The sequence below is a fragment of the Ctenocephalides felis genome, unplaced genomic scaffold (genome assembly GCF_003426905.1).
Source record: "Ctenocephalides felis isolate EL2017-DRISC unplaced genomic scaffold, ASM342690v1 CF-g0.4_SCAFFOLD_01492, whole genome shotgun sequence".
Lineage (NCBI taxonomy): Eukaryota > Metazoa > Arthropoda > Insecta > Siphonaptera > Pulicidae > Ctenocephalides > Ctenocephalides felis.
Genome location: NW_020537646.1, coordinates 46,587,349 through 46,613,313, shown reverse-complemented (window position 1 = coordinate 46,613,313; position 25,965 = coordinate 46,587,349). Strand labels below are relative to the sequence as shown.

Below are 25,965 nucleotides of genomic sequence, written 5' to 3'. Positions count from 1 at the left end.
ATGATTGAACCTTTGCTAATTCTTGTTTTGAATAAATTTTTTTCAAAAAAAGTCTACATCATGTTTTAAAGTGCTTTCATATTTTGTAAACTAAATTTTAAATTGTTTGGATTTTTTTTATCATTTTATTGCATTTTTGTCATAGGCTTTATAATACTTGCATTGTACTATAAGCTCTATGATTTTTGTATATAATTTGGAATAATTTAAAAACAAGAGAATAAAGTGTCAAAAATCATATATTATGAAAAAATCTCAAAAATATATATGATGTTTTATTGCAAATTTAATAGAGAATTAGATTTAGGAATAGGATATTTGAAAAATATTTGTGTTCGTAAATATAATTTGGGGCCGTTAAAGGATAGTTGGTTAACAATTTGAGGATGGTCTATAAGTATTAATACAAAGTTCATAAAGAAACAAAATAGTATCGATAAAACAACATGTGGCAAGAGATGATATGCTGAACTCATTAATATAAGCAATGTGTTGTGGTCAAAGCCATGAACAAGGTTAATTTTGTGCATTTTAAAATATAGATATTTTAGGAGTTTACTCGCATTGGAGTTATTGATATGATGAGGATACCATAAATCTATCCATATTCAAACTTAAACTGCAGATTTGCATAGTTCATCCAAATTAGTGAGTGATTTGAATTAAATTCTTTACAGCTTCTTAATAAATTTTAACTTTTTTAATTTTTGAATTAAATTTTAACTTTTTAGGAGTTTTATTGCAAATATTCGCTATGTGGTCTGTAAGACTAAACAGAGTGAAACTAGTTGGGTGCATGGCATCGTGCCTTAAGGAAAATTGCTGGAGCTTTCCGTACTGTAATTAAAAATCTTGATACGGAATCCAAAAAAATTTACACAAAATGTGTACACATTAAAATTCCAATAAACATTTTTGACCGCCAAATGACATTTTTTTAACTTATTTTTATTGTGAGTCCATAACCGCTAGACCTGCTTTCCCAAAAATTAAACAGAACGGGGCAAAGAATGCCAAAAACGGTAACTCAGTTTTTAAGAGAACAGACTGTCCATTTTTAATAATTCAAAATACAATTTACTTGTATTGATAAGTTAAAAAACTGATTGAATTTTTGGGGAGGCAGGTCTAGCGGTTATGAAAATTGATCATTAGACATATGCGCATCAAATTATCAGATATTTTATAGAGATTTTTCATAATGTGCCCACATTTTGTGTAAATATTTTTAGGTTCCGTACCAAGATTTTCAATTACTTTACGGAAAGTTTCAGCAATTTGCCTTAAGGCACGATTCCATGCACCCCACTAGTTTTGTGATCAAAATGAAAAACTCCCGGAATAATGTACTATCCCGGAATAGTGTACATTTACAGGAAAAAGATGATATTAGAGAGGCAGATGATTACTATATTATCATTGCAATGGTTATCAAAGTTATGTTTAATACCAAAATTAACAAATTCTGAAATATTAGAAATATTGAGATTTTAAGAACTTTGTTATAGTACTATAAAATTTATAATTATTAAGCTAAATAGTCCAATTCCAAATCCGTCAATTAAGTTAGAAGTTGCAAGTTTAAATACTACAAGTTGCAAGTTGCAAGCTTAACTACTGGCAGGGGCGTAACTACCGCCGTATCAGCCGTATCAAAAATACGGGGCCCCCAACGAGCGCAAGCAGAAAGCAAAACTACAATTTTTCAAAAAATAATAAATATTAATAATTTTAACGTAGTTTTGCATTTCCTTTTTTTATCGAGTGTGATGTATTAAGTTGCCTTGCAGCGGAGATTTAATTGAGTAAAAACACTTCGAGTCCTTATAGATATAGACTAATGAACAACTTTTATTTACTTTGAGTACAATAATTTCAGGAATAAATTATATAATAGGTTATAGAGTTTGATTTAGTATCGTCCATAGATAAGGAAAATTGGAAAATAAGGAAAAGCTGTGGTTCCAAGAGAGAGAGTGTGAGTGTCGCCTGTGCATCTTAGGTCTGACTCCTTCGGATGTCTTCGGGTATCTACGATACCCTTCGCCTGCCCTAGGTAGTGGGGCCCATACTAATAGAATATTCGATATAGGGGTTTCAGCGGGCACAACAAGAGGTATTGAACTTCAACTTGTAAGCTAACGCTTTAAGAGAATTTATTTCTGCTGCAATATTTCTGCATGCTCTAGCAATCAATTCAATTAGTAAAGCCTTTCCACATTCGATAAGTTAACAAATCTGTAAAACTAATTCAGATTATATGTTCATCAAAAATTGGAATTTGTAATTTTTATATTTATATCGTTTTTTGTTTGTTGTTGTTACTACTTGAATTGTCTGCTTGACGCGTCAGTTTAATAGTTAGATTTTGATAAATATGATCAACTAAATCATTTTCAGATTTCTTTCTTCACCGTTTAAAAATATAAGTTTCTGTTCTGAAACTTTACAACACGCCAGTAATGACTTACAAAAAACTAGCATTTTATTAAGTAAACTTTTGAATAGACTGTACAAATTAAGAAATGAAGATTTATTGAAATAGTTTGTTAAAGAAGTACAAATATGGATATGGAATTTGCAAAAAATATGGGTTGCAATAACTATTTTAAAGAACAAAATACATAAGATAATGAAGCGTTATTATCACAAGATGAAAGAATTTTAGACCCAAAATCTTATTTTAATGTATACTATTGCTGTTTGGATATATTAATTTCACAAACCACACAAAGGATTACAAGAAAACGGCCCGGCCGATCGTTACCAGAAACTAATCAGCCCGATTCCCAACCAATATCTTTCGAACGGTTTTTTATTTTCAAAATCGATTCAGAATTACTAAAACGTGGACGAAAAATTTTTCACTTTTCTGCGATTTACAAAGAAACGGCTTGGATGATCGTCGCGCAAAGTTGATAAACGCTAGTACTTAACGAGATGCATCGAATGGCTTTGCCATCGAATTGAAATTTTTGAAATCGGTCCAGCCGTTTTTGAGTTTCGATTTACGGCAAAAAATCTGTGCATGCACACGCACACGGACACACACACACATACACATACTTTTGCTAAATTTTGTCTCATTCGATACAGAATGGCTTGAAACGTCGAGAAAACAAAATTAGCGAATCGGATTTTTTGATGAAAACATAAACTCGTTAAAATTAATTGATTCTAATATTTCAAAAGTATACAATGAGGCAGATAATATGGCATATAATATCAGAAATTCCTATGCCAGAAGATATTTTTAATACTATAATATTCGTAGATACTTAAAAAAAACGAACATAATTTGTAGCTACATAAATGTGATTATTTTAAATAAATAAATAAATATATATATATATAAATATATATATATATGTATATAATAATATATAATATATATAATTAATTTATTTAGATGATTTAGTATGCCATTTGCATTCCATTCAACAATCCGCAGTGATTTAGCCATTATTTCTTTACCAAAATAGTGAGCATCTGCATGATCATATTATTTTGTTCCATGAGTAGTTTAAACATATCTCCAAAAATGTTCAAGAAGTCTTGTAGTACCGCTTCAATGACTACAATATGATTCAATAATTTCGTGATATTGCAAATTTCATTATTATTATTAGAGGGCTCCAAATCAATAAAAAACATGTTGAGTGGCTTTTTGGTTATATACGATCTCATATTTATTATATTTCTGACCTTGTGATTTTTCTTCTCTAGTTCCGTTTTTATTTCGTCAATATCGTATGTATGATGGATATTTTTGAGAACCACTCTGTATGCTCTTTCATTTTTAAGTTGATAAGTATGATAAACAGTACTATCGGAAATCAAATAAATCACCGATTATAAAATATTTATTCTTTAATACTGTGATAAATTTTATAAATATATCTGAACAAAATTTTACATTGCCAAAACAATCGATCCAACAAAAACCCAACGTCAATTATTATTTTATTCCTCGCTTACTAAAATTGACGGGACCTGCCAATCTCCCACATATTGGTAATAAAATACACTATGCAAATGTTGCATATGCTCAGGGGCGTAACGTGCCTTGGCGGGGCCCCATATCAAAATTGGTTTGTGGGCCCCCTTAAAGATTTTTCATAATTTAAAGAAACATAAAAGGATTAATAAATTCATTTAATAAAATTAAAAGAACATTTATTTATCAAATTTTCAAATATACATCGAATATTATTCTTAATATTTTACAAGTAACTAAAATTAAATATTCACTCTCCTTGCCTTTTTATCTGCAAACTGATTTATTAAGTCATTTATAGCTGATGATGTTTTTAGTTTTTCTAATGTTTCTGCCTCTATGGACAATAGAGACAGGTCTGATAGACGTTTCTGTTTTATTGATGTTCTGAGGTAATTTTTGATTAATTTTAATTTTGAAAAACTCCTTTCAGCAGTTGCGGTTGTAACTGGAAGGGTCAAGAATAAAATGCAAGCTGTTATTACATCCGGAAAACTGGATGCAATATACTATTAATCTACATTTAGTTAAATCGATTCCATATTGATTAAATATATTCAAAATTTCAATTTTAAGTCCTTCGGCTCTGCTGTCAGACACTGCTACAAATCTCAAAAATGATTCACAGATTTTTAATTCTTTAGGCACATTATTACCATCCTCTGCTATCGAGATGTATCGGAAAACTAGAGAAAGTTGGTCAATCTTTGACAAATCTTGCGTTGTATCTAAAATTATTATAGGGGCATTTTCAATTTCTAAAATAATATTGTTCCTAACTGCGGTTCCTAACAAACTTATAATTTCATTTTGGATCAAAGGGCTTAAATAATTTATTGCTCCCTCTGGTTTTAAAAGAAGTTTTTTCAAAACAGCATCATAATTCGATAGCAAACGCAAAATTGACATAAAACTTCCAGAATCGAAGTCATGGCCTCTTAAAGGTAAATTGCAAGATGCTAATGTTATTATAACATTAATTATACGATGCAATACATCTTTCCAAAATGTAATTTTGCAATTAATTTCACTTGACAATTGAGTATTTTCTTGCAACCAATTATTATGAGAAAGGGGCGCATTAATATGCTGCTGTGACTTTTCATGTTCAAGTAAAGTTTGTGTAAAATTGCTTCTAATAGAAACACCGTTAACCCATGCAGAGGAGTATGATTTACTACGACGATCCGCTAATAACCAACAAAAGTGACAGTATGATTTGTATAAAATATTATAATAACATAACCATGGTTTTGAAATCTTTATGCCTGCTTTAATAGTATATAAATAATGATAAACGGAAAAAGAACGGTTACAAAATAATTCACAATCAACTGAAATATGTGAATAACCCCCGCTGTCTTTCAATACATAAAACCTTCAACTAACTCTGGCAATTATCATATGATTGTATTTTTTCTAACGTCTTTATTTCTGTACCAAATGTTGTACTTCTTGTCCATTTTGGGTCAGTTGTAAAAAATATTACTTATTAAAAGAAATCCCTGCTGTTCATTCGTCGTTTGTCAACATATCATTGTATTTTGGGTACGCATAACTGTACATTGCTTATTGAGGGTTTTTCATTGATTATTGAGGGTTAAACGGGGAAACCCCGTAGGCAAAACATGCCGATAATCGATTTAGGTTGTCCCGACAATAAAAATAAATAGATTTTTTGACTTTGTCGTTTGTGAAATAAATAAAAAGTTTTTCTAAATTTCTGTTGACGCTCGTTGGGGGCCCCCAGAGCCCGGGGGCCCTGTATCTTTGATACGGCTGATACGGCGGTAGTTACGCCCCTGCATATGCTGTTCGTGCCATTCCGATGCAACCAATATATCATCGATGTATGCATAATAGAAGTCCAAACCTCGCAAAATTTCATCCATGAACCTCTGAAAAGTTTGCGCTGCATTGCGTAAGCCAAATGTCATAAACGGAAATTCGAATAGCCCGAAAGGCGTAGTGATTGCAGTTTTTGCAATGACTTCCTGAGCTACAGGGATTTGATTGTAAGCTTTCACTAAATCAATAGTAGAAAATATCACCTTACCACATAATGCTTGCGCAAAATCATGGATATGGCGAACTGGGTACCTATCCGGTTGGGTCCGCGCATTTAACCTGCGATAATCTCCACAAGGTCGCCACCCAGAACCTTTTCGTATCATATGTAAAGGCGATGACCAACAGCTCTTGGACGGTCGTGCTGTCCCTGCTTTAATCATTGCTTCGAACTCATATTTAGCAGCTTTTAACTTATCTGGTGCAAGGCGACATGGTTTATGTGCTATAGGCGGTCCTGATGTAGTTTCTATATGATGTTGAGTAACAATTTTGCACACCCCTAATGCAGTCTGCCGTGTTAGGTCTGCATATTCCTCTAAAATTTTATCATATGGGTATAATGTGGCTGTCGTCATTTTAACGGAAGGTATTATTCTGTTTCCCGATTGAAGTTGTTCCGCTGAATCTGCAGGGGTTTCAACTAATATGCTCTTTTTAACATCAATCGCGAGATTGAAATAAGCAAGTAAATCTACACCAATAATAAGACGCGACACCTCTGCTATCATGAAATTCCATGATAAGGTTTTGCTAAGTCCAAAATCTAACTTTAAAGATAACATACCGTATGTAGCTATCGGTGTTCCATTTGCTGCCGAAAGCTCAAATGAACATTTCTTACGGGGACATTTCACTAAACTGCGCGGGTACACACATACATCGGATCCAGTGTCTATCAGAAAACTCACATTTGTCTCCTTATCTGTGATGAAAATGCGGCGTGAGTTATTTGGGCGTTTGTCACTAGCCGCCATTAGTGAACGCCCGTATCGTTTCCCGACTTAAAATTACATGGCGATATACACCTTCTCGCCTGAAACCAACATAAGTTATCTTGTCGTCTTCTAAACGACACTTTCTTCTTCTGATACAATTGAATCTTATCCAAACGCTTTGAAAAAGCTTCAATATCTTGACGCAATTGACGCAGATCAGCATTCTTTGTTTCACTCTCAGAGGTTTGTGAATCTGTAATCATAGCTACACGTTGCTGTGAATGGTTAATGAATAAGCGGTCAGCTAGTTCACCTACCTCTTGTATTGACTGTGTTTCAGAAGCAACCTCCAAAAATGGTTAAATTTCCACTGGAAGTCTGGATAACCATATTGCTTTAACTGCGTTATCGGTCATTGAAGACTACAGTCCTCAAATGACGTAGGTATTGAGATGGCGTCCTATCACCCAAGTCTACATCCGTCATAAACAACTGCAACTTCGACTTTTCCGAAGTGCCTAATCTTGAAATTAACGCAGCCTTTAATGTAGAATAAGGCATCACCTGAGGCTCATTGACTATCAAATCCCGCACTTCGGTTGAATGTCTAATATCCAATCTGGATATTGGAAGACGCGAATGCCTTCTCCACTAAGGCAAACCAAAGTTGCAAGTCATTTGGTATAAATTTCGGAATGTGCAGTTTGTGGCAGCTAAAATGTCCGTGTTGACGCGGCATAATGTCAAACGACAGGGGTCACCACTATCAAATAAATCACCGATTATAAAATATTTATTCTTTAATACTGTGATAAATTTTATAAATTTATCTGAACAAAATTTTACATTGCCAAAACAAACGATCCAACAAAAACCCAACGTCAATTATTATTTTTTTCCTCGCTTACTAAAATTGACGCGACCTGCCAATCTCCCACAGTACTATTTGATTTCAAAAAGTTTATAAGCAGCTTATATTGCTCGGGTTGTTGAACATTTATTTTCACTGTATCGTCCGAGATTGATTTTGTATAATATTGTTCATTATTGTTTATTACACTATATCAGATATCATATCACATAAATTATTTATATTATATCGAAATATTGGAGGTGGCCTTGTAGTTTTCTCGGTGTAATCAGCTTGTGTTTTTTAACTTTTAACAATAACTATAAATTTTGTTTACCATTTAAATTTTGGCGACGCGGCGCTTACGCGCTTTCATATTTCCTCTTTATGCAGTTAAAGCAGTACGATTGCTTTGCAAAAAAAGTTCAGAATTTCCAAAATATTTCAAAATAAATGATTTAAGGTAGAATGATTTAATATGGTTCGAAATTCTATTAAAAGTTTCAAATCATTGATCAGCTTTTATTGATTATTATTATTGATTATTTTTAATTACTCGAATTTTGAATTGCGGTACGGGAAGTTCCAGCAATTTGCCTTAAGGCACTATGCCCTAATTGCCTTAAGACAGAATTCCACTTATAGCTAGTTGTTGTTTGGGACGGACGACCTTTAGTTGTTTTTAATCCATCAAACCTGTTTCCAGTCGGCGTTATGTTTACATTTTCGACGTATTTATTAGTCGATGTACGTCTGCGTTTGCTGCCTGGTTCTACTGTTTGCCAAGAAGTTGACGGAACTATTTCGTCCATAATCGTATCGTCTGGTTGATTTTTTCCATTATTTGAACTATTAGTTTTCTGATTGATTACTTGTTTGATAAATTCAATGTCCATCGTCGACATATCGTGATAAATGTTGATAGTTTCAACTAACGGAGGGATTGAATAAGTTATATTTTCTTGATTTTGCATAATTGTAATGAAATTATTCACTTATTTACAATTAAACGCTCCCCCACCTAAAAGGAGTATTTGTTGTACAAAACAATGTAGCACTGAATACTTGCTGATTAATATTCACACTTGTTGTTTACATAACACTATTGTGCACTATTAAATTTCAGCCCATCCGTTCGATTAATGTGATTAATATTCACACTTGTTGTTTACATAACACTATTGTGCACTATTAAATTTCAGCCCATCAGTTCGGGTGTCTGAAGTCTGGATTGCTTGCGCACCGAATTGCAATCGTCAGGCGGCAGCCTGCCTTGTCGATTCAATTACTTGCTATCAAGGCTTCAGGCAGCAGATTGTTCACTTTCACTAAACTTTCAATTAGAAAGAAATATGAATTTAGTTTATACCGCCGAATAAATTAGGAAGTTAAATACGTTAGTTTGTTCAATTTTTGAGCAAAAAGAAATTTTTAACAAGTTCGAGTACTTGTGTTAGCAAATAGAGATCAGTATTTATATGTATGCAGAACATGAAATAAAAACAAATATTAGAAAACAGTATGTATTATATTAAACCACTTTATAAAATAACAATGAAATAAAGATCTCTACCATATACAATAAACATATTGAGTAAGTCCTTATAATATAATAGAAAGTGTTAAAATAAATATATATATATATATATATATATATATATATATATATATATATACAGTAGAACCTCGATTATCCGGACCTCGGTTATACGGATTCGCGATTATCCGGACTACCAACCGCGACAGAGTTATATGTATGTACATACCTACAATTCGAATTTTTGTACGATTTATGCTGCAGTTTAGTATATGTATGTAATATAATCTAACAAATATATATGTACATATATAAGGAAATGTTAATTTCTTATTAAACATTGATTTTCGTTGATATCTATGTGTATATTTGTTATTTTTGATAAATACACATCATTATTCTTCATACATTGGATTATCCGAATTTTTGATTATCCGGATGCCTATCGACAACAATTAGTCCGGTTAATCGAGGTTCTGCTATATATATATATATATATATAACAAAATAAATTCAAGGTGATGTATATATATATTTATATATGTGTGTGTGTGTCTGAGTGTGTATCAAATAAAAAGATTGTAGACATGCATTTAATTTGTAATTAGTTGAAAATCATTAACTACCCAAAAACAACATATACTTTGTTATATGTAATATATATATATATATATATATATATATATATATATATAAATATATTATAGAATATTTTAAAAACATATATTATATCAAGAAAAATTTGTATGCCTAGGTTTTCCTTCAGATTTTTCTATCAGTTTAAAAAAAAAAAATAAAGATAAAAAATGTAGTCATGGAATGAACATTCATAGTTCATGGAACATAATGATTTCATCTTATAAGGTTTCAATAAAATGAACTATAGACACATATTTCATACAAAAGTTAAAAACTAGCTATAATTGAAATGCGATTATCTTTAATATTAATTATTCAAATACTCTTTTTATACAACACGCAATATAACAATAATCTACATTTAGTTTGAATATTTAATTTTCTAGTTATTAAAAAAAAACAATGTTTTGCCTAAATCTTATATTAAAATTATTTTTTAAGGAATATATAAATAAACCATACTTTGGTATATACCATATCTTAAAGTAACATATGATCCAATAAACTGCACAATTTGTTGCATGCGAAATATTATATATGGCTATTTTTTTTAATAATTAATCATTACACATAAAAATATCAGACCTTGTCCAATAGTCTACAAACTTACAGACATTAGTAAACTTAATAGTCTATAAACAAATTTTTATATATTTCTGATGATAAGCTATTCATTTACAGCTGTGTAAAAACTGTAAACTGTTACGAAAAGGATTGAAAAAATATTAAAAAAAATTTGATACCTTGAATTAGGTAAATTAAAAATTTTGATAGGTACACTAGTGTTCATGTTTATATTACAATGCTCTGTATACATAACTTTTGTCGTTCGTAACAAACTAATAATTAAGTGAATCGTGTATTAAATAAAAACTTAATATCATATGAACGTGAAGAAATATTTTTTGTTAAATATAATTAAAAAATAAAACTAATATTTAAATATTTTTGTAATACACAAATTAGATAAAAGCGATTATTTTTATGTAAAATATACACGATCTTTTATTAAATTAAAGTGATCTAAAAGGTGTACCAAAATTGCTGCAACGGCTTCCGCATTTAAAGAAAGCCTCATTTTAACTTTGCTAATTTTGCCGTATTAAGAGTAACGTAATAGCTTTTGTCAATCGATTTGTTAATTTGTTTGGTTGTTACGGCGAATTCAGCCGCATTTTCATAAAAATTCGGGTTATGTTTTGCACCACTGAATTTTCATTAAAAGTTTTTATTAGACAACTTGCATACTGCAGGTGTTTAGGTTATATTTAGACGCTTCATAGTAGAGTATACTTATAAAATATCATTTTACTATAAAACTCAGAGAAATAACTGTATATATTCATTACAAATTCTATATAAAGCCTCAATTTTAAGTTTGTCGTATGTAGTATTACAATAGTATTGAGTAATGAGTAGTTATTGACCTTACAGTCAATACTGATAGATTATTTCAGACTTTATTTTTTTAAAATAATAATCTATTTCGTTCCATAGTTTGATTGAATAGAATATATTTTCGATAAACATTCAAATGTTGATTCTTTGACAATTAAATGTTAGTTTGTGAAACAAACACTCAGCAATACTATTATCGTGAAATATTTTTGTTTTTTTATCATATTTCTGATACAAATTGTACGAGTCGATAATATATCCGAGCAATAATATTTTGAGTACTTTGAACCATCCGTTACTCCAACTACTCAATATGATGATTGCTTATTCTCTATCTATCCTAAATAATTTTTCTAAATATGTGTCGATAGCAAATTTGGTTATCTATCATTTTAAAAAACATGAAATGGGTATGATCCATTAGACATTAAATTTTTTAGATGCCAATGACAGATTAACCAGTAAATCATGTAAACAAAACTATCAATAAACTGCTCTTTATATTACATATCTAACAAACTAATGATGTAAATAACAGTATATAAATAATCTATGTAAAATATGTAAATTAATATTATTAATAACGTTGCAAAGCGATTGAATTTCAGTTCTTCTGCGATAACTTACTTGAATAATGATAATTTTTAATAGTACAGCTAATTATTTAGAGAAATTACTATAAAAATATCTATTACTATAAGTAATCAATAATAAAATTGAAAATTACTCACTTGCTCGAAAGTCTGTTAATTGTAAACACTTCAAAAGTATTAGCACAATTAATGAAATATTATTGGAGAAAGTAATTTGAAAATATCGTGATAAAAAAATCTTGCAAATATTTTTCATGTAATATCTTGAATCCAACAATAATACATTTCATTATACGATTCTTTTCGAATTTTAGTAAGTAAGCAATAAAAACACTCGGTAGTCGAAATTGAACTGTATTAATATATAGTACGATGGTATCGCAATTGTTACTGTTTTTATATAGTTCATCTCAATACTTTTAATAGAAGTTTAGGTAGAGATTAATTTCACTCGCCGCAATTTCTGTTAACTCGCCAGAATATTCGACACAAATTAATGATACTTAAAGATTGATAAACTTAAACGTAAATCCTTAAAGATACTTGTTCAATATAGAAAATATTCTTGTTAGCTTATGATAGATCAATTATATTTGGCATCGTAAAATAAAAGTATATATATATATATATATATATATATATATATATATATTATAGACTACTTATGTAGAACAGTCATCACTGTCTTTTGCGGCAACTATGTTGTATTTTTTATTAAGACGTTCATTAAAATAATTTCGAGTATTAAGATCATTATATTGTAAATTGTTCAGTAACCCATTTTGTTCATCACTCTCATAACATTGTTCACGGTGTTTTCGATATGTTTCAAACAATGAGCTGATATTTGGTGTGGTTTGTGAAGTAGTAGGCAAGCCGTTTGTTGAGTCACATTCTATCTCCATGCCTAAACTATCAAGCTTCATAGCCATGTCGTCTTCATCGTATGAGCTACATAAATCAAAATGAATTAAATGCATTTTTAAAAAAAATGTTTTGGATAATTACAGGTCCGTCATCTAACGTTTTTATTTGGTAGCCATTTAAAAGTTAGGCAGCCTTTTGAATGAAATTATTAATAGTGCAGTAAATGGAGAAGAAAAAAGGATGTAACCTCTGACTATTTTTACTGTGCTCCGATTTGCATGAAATTTTGGAAATAGGTTAATCTTACCATTAGGTTCAACATTGAAACCAATTTGCACTCCGATACCACCCCCGGTGGAGTTAATGCCACCGCTACCCGCCAAGTTCCTTTTTTGTATTAATTGACATTGAGCCATTTTGTCGCCAGAAAATGTGTTTAATATTAAAGGGTAAGTTGTAAAGTATTTTCTAATACCATCATTTTCAATCCCTTCAAAGCCCTACAACCCTTGGAAACGACCTTTGAATTAAAAAACGCCTAAAAATTCAGTTTGGTCATAAAAAATTTAAGTATAAAGTAAATTATATTTCATTCTCTTTATCTTATTTATTAAATTTTCAACCCTTTTCGATTCTTAAAAACACAACCCCTTGATTAAAATTTGTTTAAAAAATAAATTCTGAAATTGGAAAAATTAATGATTTGAACGTTATTTCAAATTGTCAAAAATAATTACCATATCTATAAATTTTTCAAACCTTAAAACTAACAGTTAATATTCATGAATGCATATTTAAAAATTATTTAATTATAAAATAGCAAATCAGAATTTATTATAAGCATATATATAAGTCAATAGTTTTTGGATCATAACTCCTTTAATTCTGACTCCATCACAATTTGTAATATACCATTTGAAAGGTAATTAGAAGGGCTACCTCTTTTTTATCATAAATTTAATGTAAATCCTCTCATTTTGAAATGGCGAAAAGTTAAAGAGCTCGAGAGAGACTCTCATTGCACAGCCGCGAATTCTTTAAACAATCATTGTGTGAAAGAAAAATAATAAAAAACAATATAAAGCCAGAAAAAGCCCTTTAATTTTTATCTACATACTTTTATATGTATCTTTTATTTTTTTAAGATATTGAAAATAAGTTGAATATTTAAAAAAATCGAAAAAAAAAATTCATAAGATCGCGAGCTTCCTGAAAATAGTTTGTACTAAAGTAGTGAATCTGCTAGAATCCGTCAAGATCTCTAAAATGAAGTTAATTCTAGATAAAATGCGAAGAATTTTGATTTTGGTGGAAATGGCGCTCATGAAACCATATGATCTAAATGAAAAAAATAGTTTTAATAAAAACGCCAAAAAGTATTTTAATTTTTAGTAGTCAGTAACTTATTAGTATTTGTTTTTTCGAAAAACTTTCTAAAATATTTTTTTCTGATCGATATCCTATCATATGAAAGAATTTAGTATTACTTATATTTAGTATACGTATATTTAGTATACTTATTTAAGCGGGGAACATCCGCCCCAGGGGTGGTCGTGGAGTCCAAATTGTTTTCACTTTTTAACTTAAGGGTAAGATGAACCTATTTCCAAAATTTCAAGCAAATTGGAGAACAGTATTAAAATCCAGACCCAAAACGCTCGATTGACTGGAGTATAAAGGGAAGGATCGTACTTTCGCATAAAAAAATTCAAAACAAAAATTGTTTTAATTATTTCTTGTTCATTGAACTTTCAAAATAGAGTTGGTGTTAACTCCTTCCCTTTAACAAACCTGGCTCGTGATGAAAATTTTGGTCCAAAAATTAATATTACGAACCAGGGTCCTGAACAGATGGTCAACACAAACGTAAATCTTACAAGCAAGTTTGCGAATAGATTTTAGCATCAAACATAAATATGACGAATTGTAAATTTAAATTATATAACGGTCAACAGTGTCTTCTAAAAGTATGTATATCTGAGGTATTTACACTCGAGCATCAGCTGAAAGAGCGTTAGTGCCTAATACTTGGAACCAAGTTTCGTCAAACTAAATGGTATGAGAAAGAGTTAAAAGTAGCCCTTTTTTAAAAAAAACAAGCCATCTAACTTTTTTTTGGCGACCATTTAGAATTTTTTGACAATTATTTAAAACTTAGACAGGAATTGAATGAAATTATTTCCCATTATTTACGAAGTATGGATTGTACTTTAAAATAGAAAAAGAAATTTGAAATATATTCAGTAGTTTTTTTTAGAGAATTTGAAAAAAAAGTTATTTGGCGGATCCTATACTTTAATGATCTAAGAACTCTATGAAATGAATGATGTAAGACACAAAATGAATAACAATAAACGTTAAAATTTGAACATTTTATATAAGTTATGATATTTCAGAACCAAAAAGTAAAAACCACAAATTTGCGTAACCAATTTTTTAACATTTATTCCTACCAAGTAAATTATATAGTGGTCGTTGTCGATGTTAGAAATATTAGTTACTCAAATTTGAATTCATTTATTCTTTTTTGATTATTTACAATTTTGTTAATCTTTGTTATAAGATTATACGATTATATTACTAAAATGATCGTTATTTGATAAAACCCAAAAACATTCAAAATTATTAAGATGTTAATGTATTCAAGTATTCTTAAAAATGTCCCGAATCATGCACTCATTATTTGTGGTTAAATTCGCATTAAAATAATGTGAAAAATACTTTAAAATATATGTATATTTATATATTTTGGTAATACATAACTATAGTTAATTATAGTCCCGGAAATGTTATCACATTCTAAACGAAATTATTGAATAGCATTAAAAGACAAGTAAGTTAAATAGAAAAAGCAACATTTTGTCATGCTATTGCAGAAGCTTACCCTATCGAACCCCGAACTCTCCGCCCTTTGTAAAAAAAACAATTTGAAAATTAAATAAATTATAATGGTACTACAAACATAAACAATATAAATCGATACAGGATCAATGAAATATGTTTGTATGAAATTTTTAATGAATAAAAGCAGGAAAAAGTATGAAAATGTAAAATACTTTTTAAACGCCATTTGAATTTTAATACATGAAATGTTGAATTATTTACCATTGATCTTGAGCATCGGCACCTTCCTCGGCAACAAGAAGTTCATATTCTTCAGCCGCAAAGCGATCCCAATCAGATAGCTAAAACCGCGAAAAGTTCATGTTAAATGCAAATTGCAAAAATATATAGTAAAAATAAAAGTTTTTTTTTCAAATAATCAAAAAGTTTTTTTTTTTTTAATTCTATAGCATGAATATTATATTATGAAATCTTTCGAAAACAATACAAAATTCTATGGATTTCTTTTTAATTGCATATATTTTTGTATGACTGATTATAATGAATTTGCATACATATGATCTATCTATGATTTAAGAAGAAAATGAAAAAAGTCAGAGAAGAGTAGATGACTAATTTCAATAAAATTACCTCATCACCATCCTGTTCTCTCTGGTTCGCAAAAGGATCTCTTTGTTCATGATCTAAATATTTTTCGAGATTAAAGAATGTATCGAAGAAAATTGGTGTCATTTTACATTTTTTTAGATCCGACAAAGATATACAGCCAGGCTTAGCCGGACGTATCATATCCAGCATCTGCGTAATATAATTAAAAATAATAAAAATTAAAAGAATGACAAAAATCTAAAACTGTCGCAAAACACATTCTGCATTCAAAATACATTGGATTGCTGTTGATAAGGAGATGTGCTGATTAGTTTTTGGCATAGTTTTGGTCTAGCCGTTTCAAAGATACGGGGCAAAAAGTGCCACAAACGGTAACTCAGTTTTTAAGAGAACGGAGCGTCCGATTTTGATGATTCAGAAAACATTTTACTTGTATTGATAAAGACTGTTTAAATTTTCATCAAGGAAGGTCTAGCGGTTTCGGAGATCTAGTAAAAAAAAGTAAAAAAAAGTGATATTTGGCGGTCAAAAAAAAAAAAAGTTCAGAATTTTCAAAATATTTCAAAATAAAATAAACATTTTTTTAAAAAAATCTTTTTATCAAAAAAGTAAATTTTTGTCAAAAATTTATAGTTTCTCAAAAATCTAATTCCTTCAAATTAAAATTTTTTCGAAAATGTTGAAAAAAAATTTTTTTTTGGAACGGGAAGTTCCAGCAATTTGCCTTAAGGCACGATGCCATGCGCCCCACTAGTTTTTTTATTGGCTGTCGAAAACCGCTTGACTAAAAGTTTAACCAATTCTTCATTCATCAATACAAGTGAAATGTTTTTTGAATCATTAAACAAGTGATCTCTCAAAAAACGAAAGTTTGCCCTTTTTCACTTTTTGCCTTGTATCTTTGAAGCAGCTGCGCATGGATTTTTCAAAAACAAAGGAGCACGACTCCACATCAATATGAATCGAATTTTGTAAATTTTTAAATTTTGAAATCGTGCTCTTAAAATCGTAGACGAGAATTGTACGAAATATACACATACACACATAAATACATTTTTTATAATTTACGTTAAAATGTTGAGATGGCTTTGAAACGTAAAAATAAATAAAAAATTTCATTTTCATTTTCTTGCGATTACTATAACATATTCTGCACCAAATTAACAATTAATCAAAATGAAACACCAACTAGTTGTTATTTTTATTTTGTAATTGTGTAAATAATCGACTTATTCAATAAAAAATAAATAAATTTATTAGTGATTAAAAGTATTCCGAGTGGATTTATTACACATAATTGAAAAGGAACGAACACGTTAACTCGGAGTATTTTCTAAAAGCAAATTTTCACAAATTTTGATAATTGAACCAGTTTCCGTAGGATTTTAATGGTTTAGTTGGTTCATTAAGATTAAGTACTCTTAATCACCAAGTAAATCGTCTGATTTTAATTCTAACTAACATCAAAAAAACTACTCATTTTCTCAAACTTTGACGAATTTTTAAAATTAAACTACTTGTAACGCCGTAATATTTCAGTAAAGTCTATAAGACCATGATATATATCTCCAAAAAAAGTTCCACAAAAATTGACAAACTTTTTTTCAACAGTTAATTACAAGAAAACGGCTCGGTAGATTTTCACCTAAAACTAATCAGTATCATTCCCAACCAATATCTTTCGAACAGTTTTTGATATTTCAAAATCGCTCCGGTAGTGTGAGTTTAAATGTGGACGAAAAGTTTAACACTTTTTTTCAAATTACAAAGAAACGACTCGGCGAATCGCCTCACAAAACTGACAAACAATAGTCCTCATTGAGATACATCAAATTTTAATTTAAATTTCTTAAAATTCGTTTTTGAGAAAACGTCGATAAACGATCTAATTTTGACAAATGCCAAAAAAACGATACATATTTTTGCAAACTTTGAATAATTATTAAAATTAAACGACTTGTCGTAGGGCCGTGATATTTTAGTATGATCTACAAGACTATGGTATCTACGGTCAAAAAAAAAACATAAAAATTGTCAAAAAAAAAAAAATTTAATACTTTTTTACAAAAAAACGGCCCGGACGATCTTAACCAAAAACTAATCAGGTCGATTCCCAACCCAGAATTGCAGGCAAAAACGTGGATGATAAATTTTTCACTTTTCTGCGATTTACAAAGAATCGGTTTGGCCGATCGTAGCGCAAAACTGACAAACGATAGTCCTCATCAAAATACATCGAATAGCTTTTAAATTATTGTAATCGGTCCAGCCGTTTTTGAGAAAACGTCGATTTACGGCAAAAAATCTGTTCACCCACATACACATATACTTTTTCCAAAATAGATCTCATTCAATTCAGAGTAGCTTGAAACGTCGAGAAAACATAAAATTAGCGAATAGGATTTTTTGATGGAAACAAACTTCTCCTTCGCAGAGTTAAAAATTGTATTCAAATATGCATCGCATACAAATGTTTTCACTTCCTGAAGGTTTGGTTTATGTTTTACCGTTATCGATTAATCGTTGGAATCCGACATGCTAATTTTCTTTTCTCGACTGTTCAAGACAATCTGAATCGCTGGAGACTAAAATGGGAAAAGTATTTGCGTATGTGTATGTTGCCGTAATTTGACCTTTCGCCTTCCGTAATTTAACCTTTCGTTCTCCCGAATTTAAAAGCCATTCAATGCAACTCGAATAGAACTCGCGTGGATTAGACATGCAAAACGAAAGGCCGGCCGAACCGTTCTTTTATAATTAATAGAAAAGTGCAAAATTCCTGATTCTACAAATAAACAAATATCCTGAACTGAACTGAAAGTTATTAGTTTTTAGCCGGGCCGTTTTTTAGCAGTATTTTAAATAAGAATTTCTTGTGTTTCAATTGAACTTAATATGGCGATAGTGCTCTTGGGTTAAAGAACAAAATAAAATAAGAGACCAACAAAAAGTGGTTAAATTATAAAAAAAATAATAAAAAAAGTCCAAACATTATAATGGCAACAGCGCGTATGTGCCATATAATTAATACAATTATAGATATTATAATAGAGATATTATATGTTTAATTTTCAGATTACAATTGTAAGTAGCGTTGATTAGTATTTAGTGAAGGCAAAATAATATTTTCGAAATAAACTGTTGAAAATTTGAAAGTCGATTATTTACGTGTCGAAAAGTGCATGCAACTTATACAGTATTCTAAAATGGTAAGAAGCATTTGAACCGCCAAGCTATCAAAATCTTACCTGACACAAACAGTCTTCGAACGGCAACGTTTCGATACCGATTGATTCCATACGATGTGTCTGTTCATCATAAAAGTATTCTAGTTCGTACATGGACAAAATACCATCTCCATCTAAATCCATGCAACGGAACCAATATTCAATAGCAGTAGGATGAGTTTTGTCTTCTTCTGCTAGAAGGAACCAAACAAACTCTGTGTAACTCATTCGTGCTTGAGGGCCAGTAGAACCACGCGTCACGCAACCGCTGAATATTCGTTCTATCATCCTTGATGAGAGTGCTAAAAATAATATGCATATTGAATAATAGATTTTATTGATAATACACAATGGACATCTTTTACCAACAACGAAATTAAACAGTAAGAAAAATAAATCAATAGTGCTGAAAAAAATACAGACAGTATTTTCGCAATATTAAATATAAGAAATTAAAGAAATGAGTTTGTTCAAAATACAATGGTCATAATCAAACGCAATTCAATAATTAACAGATGCTTCAGGCAGGCATATAAGAAAGCTTGCGATACATATCGAAGAAATCATCTCATGCAAGTAGCTAAAATTTATATTTGGAATCCAATATAACTAGTAAGAGTAAGATAAATATATTTTTCTATCGCAAAAAATAGCACAAAAACTTTATTATATTTATTACCAAATATCCTTATGTGTGTTTCATTATACATACCATGGTCATTATGTCTTGCAAGATCTTGTTTATCAATATAAAGATCATGATCTCGATCAAGTTCCCAAAATTTGCAGTATATAACGTAAAAATGTTCATAACTGAAATATGCAGTTATTTGATTGATATCTTCCTCTTCTTCCAACAACTGAACAATCTGGTATTAAATTAAATTATTAAATTATTAAATCTAAATAACTATGCTTAAAACAAAAAAAAATACCGAAAGAAATACGTAGGTTAGCATATTGCATGATGTTGATGGCCGGTTACACCAGAAATATATTTTACTTTGTTAACTGTCCATATGGTAATAATATTATATGGTAGTCTGCCCGAAGGCAAGTCAATGGTATGAGAGCCACCATAAATCAATGATTTCCTTTCCCTTTCATCTATCTATTTCTTTCCCTTTCGTCTATCATTCCCATTACCACTATTCTCCCTTTTTTACACATTGTTTTACCTTTTAGTTTTTCTATTTTACCAAGTGTTGGAGGCACTCTTTTTGCAGAAAGGGTTCGATCCAATTTCTTTTTCTTTTCAAGATTGTTTTTCGTAGGGTAAGTTATAGTGCATATCTTTAAGATTCAAAGCCTTCTGAACATTTTTGCATACTTTAGAAAAAATAGATGCATGTCATGTGTATGTATATATATATATATGTGTGAGTGCTAGTGTATGCGGATTACAGTTTTTGGTCGACGATTTCGAGAACAGGAATAAACCGATTTCAATTATTCAAAAAACATTCGATTCCTATTAATGGGGCGTGTTTATTAGTTTTTGATAAAGGCAGGTTTAACCGCTTCGAAAATACGGGGCAAAAAGTGCCAAAAATGGTAATTCAGTATTTGAGAGAATGGAGCGGCCGGTTTGAATGATACAAAAAATATTTTATTTGTATTGGCAAAATGAAGAATTGAATGAATTTTAGCAAAGGCGGAGATGCGATAAAAAAAAGTAAACCAAAAGGCAGTTTAGCGGTCAAAAATAATCATTAATCATATGCACATCAAATAATTAGATATTTTGTAGAGATTTTAATAATGAGCTCAAAATTTTGGTTACATTTCTTTGGATTCCGTTTGTATGTTTATCCGTTAGACTGCAAAGCTAGTTACATAGAGCTATTGCTATAAAAAAAAAATCAAGCCTTAAGGCACGATGCACCACTGGTTTTTTATATAAATACGGTGGCGTTTTCAACTAGTATACCATTAACCCTGGTTCTACCATACCTAAAGTATAGAATTTGAAGAGATTTAATAATGCTACTGATGCCGTAATTAATTAAAAATTGGTAGTGGTTATGAATAAAAGTTAGTTTCAGAAATTCCAGCTTTTTAATTTAAATATTTCAGATTAAAATAAAGAATAAGAGTGCGCGTAAGGTTGACACGCGACTGAAGTAAAACTTATTTGCTATTGTACCAGATGGCATTTAAGATAAAAATAAATAAATACATCATATAACAATTTTGAATAATGTTCATCAGTAATATGGTAACACTCGTGATGCACACATTTTTTAATGTCAACCATCATACATATTTATATAATAATAAATTATAAATTTATAATAGCATTAAAAATATATATAATATTTGAAAACAATAATGCAATCAAAGTCATTTCAAATACGACATGATCGGTTTGTCATTGGAATTAGCACCTAGGACTTGAACCTTTATTAGAGAAATGAAGTAATGATTAATAAATTCTATAATATTCGTTCACGCAGTGAATAATTTCATGAACACTAGCAATAAATAAACTGCATAGATGTCCATAATAAAGTATATCTGTATATAAATGATACACAGCTACACAAACTATTGTTGTGCTTGATCTCTTGTTTATAGTAATAAATCTGAATATTATCCTTCATTATTTATAAAAATATGCAATACTTAATAGCCATCATAAACGAAAAACATGTAGACTTCCTCTAAACTTCCAAAAGTGTTTGAAATATAATTCTGAAAAAGATATATCCTCGGCATGTTAAAATTAGAATGAAGCAAGTACTGCTTTAATACTTTGTAATATCTATAAAAATGCAGAGAATTATTATGTCAAATAACGTCTAAATAAATATTGTTTTCACAACTTTACTTGTCATACAAACTACTTCAATAAACTTACGTTTCTTACACGGCACAGATTTTTCATTTGTTTTATTATTTGCACTACAATTATTTATGGGGGACCGAATAAAATATTCTTCCGATCCAGACATTTTTTATTAACTCAAAATTTGTACTAATATTCAACCTTAAAATGTAATGACATGAAACACGAAAAATGAACAATATGCTTCACGCTTTCAGTGACGTACGCACGTTTCCTTATTTATGTACGTTCGTATGAAGTAACGCATATAAAGAAGCCTCGCAGAACGCATACAAAGAAAAAAATAAGAAGAATCTACCGTATGGAAGTGATCTCATTGAGAGCGAATGATCATTGGCACTTGACCTTGCCGTAACTCACTTCCGTTGCATTTGTACGGATTTACACCCATGTCGCGCCTAAAGAAGTTTTACTTTAAAGGAAAAAAACGAATATTTACCTGCAAAAAATCAGATCTTCTCAACTCAGGTACACTGATTCTACCAGACCAAGATCTGTTGACTGTGTAAAATACTCGGGCAATAACTGTATGAACGTATCTTGAATGGAATTCTCTGGCTGATCTTAAGAAAGCTAAACCAGGATGTCTCTCAACCACGTCCTGTACTAATGGCACTAGATCGTCAGCTCTCAAATAGCGCCTAGAGGGATCGCCTTTAGTGCATATGAAGATAAAGCGAGAAGCAGCATCATGGCAATTTGCCACCATTCTACAAAACGATAATATATAAATACTATCGAATTAACAGTATGTTATAAAGAAGAAGACTTTTATGGTCAATGATAATATGATGATAATAATATGCTATGAATTTGCTCTATATTAATATAATTATATAATTATAATTATATAATAATATTTCAGAATACTTACTTTTTCCAGAAGTCAATAAATTTATGACCATCCACATGACCACTGGGACTAGAAGGAGTTGTTGAATAAAGAGGCGCTTTCCAGTACATTGGCAAGCCACAAGCAGTTACTACATGATGGAAACTATCTCGTGGTACCTAAACAAGATAGCTACTGATGAATCAAATCATTTATTATATTCATTTGTAACACACTTTCCGCCAAGTAATTTTTCATATATAACCAAACACAAATGAATGAAGTAGACAATAAAATAAGTACTAAGATTATATTTTATTCATTGACAGTACTAGTTTCGACACTAGATATGTGTCATCTTTCAGGTATAAATAAAAAAATGTAAATAATGATAAAATACTCATATATATATATATATATATATATATATATATATATACTAGATGACCCGGCAGACGTTGTCCCGTACCCACATCTACGTTTTTTTAATATCCTATACTAATATTTATACCGTTCAGTTAAAAATAATAATAATTGTTTTTCGAATTACTATTTACACCAATCTATGAGTGATGTTTCAAATAAAATGATTATTCTCAATTCCCACAGTTAACGCTTTAATTATCTTTAACAAATATTAAAATATGTTCAATAAAATTGTATATTAAAAATTATACACGGCAATTTATAGAACAAGGGTTATCCAATATTTTTAGTCATACCTATAGATATGGATGTATAAATGAATGATTTTTTGTTTATTCACGACGAAAACATTGATTTTCCAAATTTATCACAAAAAAATCATCGTCTGCCTTAGTGATGTATTTATTGTCATATTGTCAAGATATACGTGTTGAAAATTTAAATCTTTTAAAAAGTATATCAAATTCAAAAATAATTAATATATAGCATGCGCGGTAAAGGTACAATAACACCTTTTATTTTCTACCCTATTCTTTCTATGTAATTGTTTCAATAATGTTGCCTATAATTTTTATAATTTCGTACCATATTTTAACTGGCTTTTAGTATTTTTAATATCTAAATTACATTTTTTTCACTAATAATTCAATATACATTATGGACAGTTGCGTACTCTTGAACAATCATAACTCTATCAATATTTGTGCAACAGAAAAATAATAAAAAGCAATAATTAGAAAAAGACCTTGAATTTTCATATATATACTTTTATACGTATTCTTTCAGAGATATTATAATGAGAAATTGGTTGTTTTTTTTAATGTTTTTTTTTCATGAAATCATGAGTTTTTTGAAAATCGTTTGTACTAAAGTTGTGGTATTTTCTAGAATCCATCAAGATCTCTTAAACCAAGTTAATTCTAGATGGAATACGATTATTTTTAATTTGGTGGAAATGGCGCTCATAAACTTTTTGATTTGAACGAAAAAAACATTGTATGCGTCTTTATTTGCATGATAGCTCACTCATTTTACACGCAGAAGTACTCATTTAAAAGCTTATTTTGAGCACTGTAAAAATCCATTTTATATCTAGCTTAATATTGTTCCTAAAACATTATTAAATAGCGATTTATTAAGATTTTAATTGATATAGTTTTTGTTCATTACACGATTTTTATTAAAATGTGTATTTTTGAAGATATTAGCAAAAAAACGGTGAAAACGCAAAAAAGAAACAAATTTTCAGTAGCCAGTAACTTGAAAAGTATTTACTTCTTTGAAAAACATTAAACATTTTAGTCTTATAATTAGTTCTTTTATCGATACTCGACGTTATTCTGAAATAAGTAAAATTACACACTGAAAAGAAATGTCATCCCCGGGAAGTGGCAAATGAGTCTAAATTATTTTCACTTTTGAACTTCAGAGTAAGATGATCCTAATTCAAAACTTCATACGAATTGGAAAACAGTAAAAAAAAAATTCAGACCCGAACGCTCCATTGACTTGAGTAAATATTCCGTATCCAATGGCAAACATGAATTTTTGACACAACGAAACTTCTAAATAATTTTTTGAATACGTATTTTTTTTGTATTGTAACTTAGTAAAGTATGGCAAAACGACTGCATCAGTTAAAAAATAATAATCTGTCAAATTGAATATGTTGAGCGCAATCACTGACAGCCCGCTGAAAACCATGCAACTGACAACCATGTATATTATTTGCATCTTATATTATTTTATTTTTTGGCTCATCTCAACTGCTTTCGGTAATAATAATGTAGACATTGCAGTTTCCTCATTCATAATCATGAATTTATTATATTTAATATTGTCTTAGCCTATAAGTGAATGTAAAAGAGCACATATTGACCTCCTAATATTATGTGTTCTTCGCTCGGAATGCATAGTAACACAAATCAATTCAAGGTTACGAGGCACATACGTAGAGTGAGTGTATGCGGGGTGCAAGAGATAAAAGAGGAATGAGAAACAGAGAAAGAGATTTAACGAACAAAAATTTAAGAACTTTGTAAAAAATTACTTTTCATCAAATTTATTATGACTTTGTAACTGTGATGTATAAGATGAGAGGAATTCCGTTTGTTCACACAATAAGTATTACGACATAACGTAATTCAAATACGACATTATTATACAATGTTTTGAAAGTAAAAAAAACGTTCTGGCGGTGATAGGCATAACCTTCTTGAATAAAAAATAGTTAGATAATCCACGGGCCTGATCGAAGCTTTTCTTTCTTTTTTTTGCAAAAATTAACAAAACGGCGGGCATATAAAAGAAAAATCTAAATTTGTGAAAAAAATCAACAGTTAATTGGTCTTAAAAAATTTAAATTAAAAAAAATAATAAAACCTTTCGATCAAGCCCGAGTTTATTATGTATTCTAAAGCTGTATAAATTTCATTAAAATAAGCGGTTTTAATGTAAATAAGCGGTTTTTGAGTTACAGTTGTCACCAGTTCAAAAAACATAGTTTTGAGAA

The 25,965-nt window shown here is 29.9% G+C and overlaps 2 protein-coding genes across 2 annotated transcripts in view; one reads left to right on the top strand and one right to left on the bottom strand.

The window, feature by feature from the left end:
* Nucleotides 1-25,965, top strand: part of LOC113370530 (small integral membrane protein 8-like) — a 31,050-nt gene that overhangs the window by 902 nt on the left and 4,183 nt on the right. The window lies entirely within an intron of this gene.
* LOC113370529 (serine/threonine-protein phosphatase 2A regulatory subunit B'' subunit beta-like) lies at nt 12,617-23,200 on the bottom strand. Its single transcript, XM_026611204.1, has 8 exons — nt 23,070-23,200; nt 22,635-22,905; nt 20,060-20,216; nt 19,369-19,649; nt 16,142-16,309; nt 15,773-15,852; nt 15,552-15,576; nt 12,617-12,751 (listed from the first exon to the last, which is right to left on the bottom strand). Exons 1-8 carry the CDS (start codon nt 23,156-23,158, stop codon nt 12,740-12,742), a joined length of 1,083 nt encoding a protein of 360 aa, XP_026466989.1. The 5' UTR covers nt 23,159-23,200; the 3' UTR covers nt 12,617-12,739.

What these genes read in the sequence shown, in the direction of transcription:
- LOC113370529 (XM_026611204.1), bottom strand. Translation starts at nt 23,158, where the DNA reads ATGTACTGGAAAGCGCCTCTTTATTCAACAACTCCTTCTAGTCCCAGT. An exon ending in TCGAAGACTGTTTGTGTCAG is followed by an intron (nt 16,310 to 19,368) that starts GTAAGATTTTGA and finishes TATATTACGCAG; the next exon opens with ATGCTGGATATGATACGTCC. An exon ending in GCCGATGCTCAAGATCAATG is followed by an intron (nt 15,577 to 15,772) that starts GTAAATAATTCA and finishes TTTTTTACAAAG; the next exon opens with GGCGGAGAGTTCGGGGTTCG.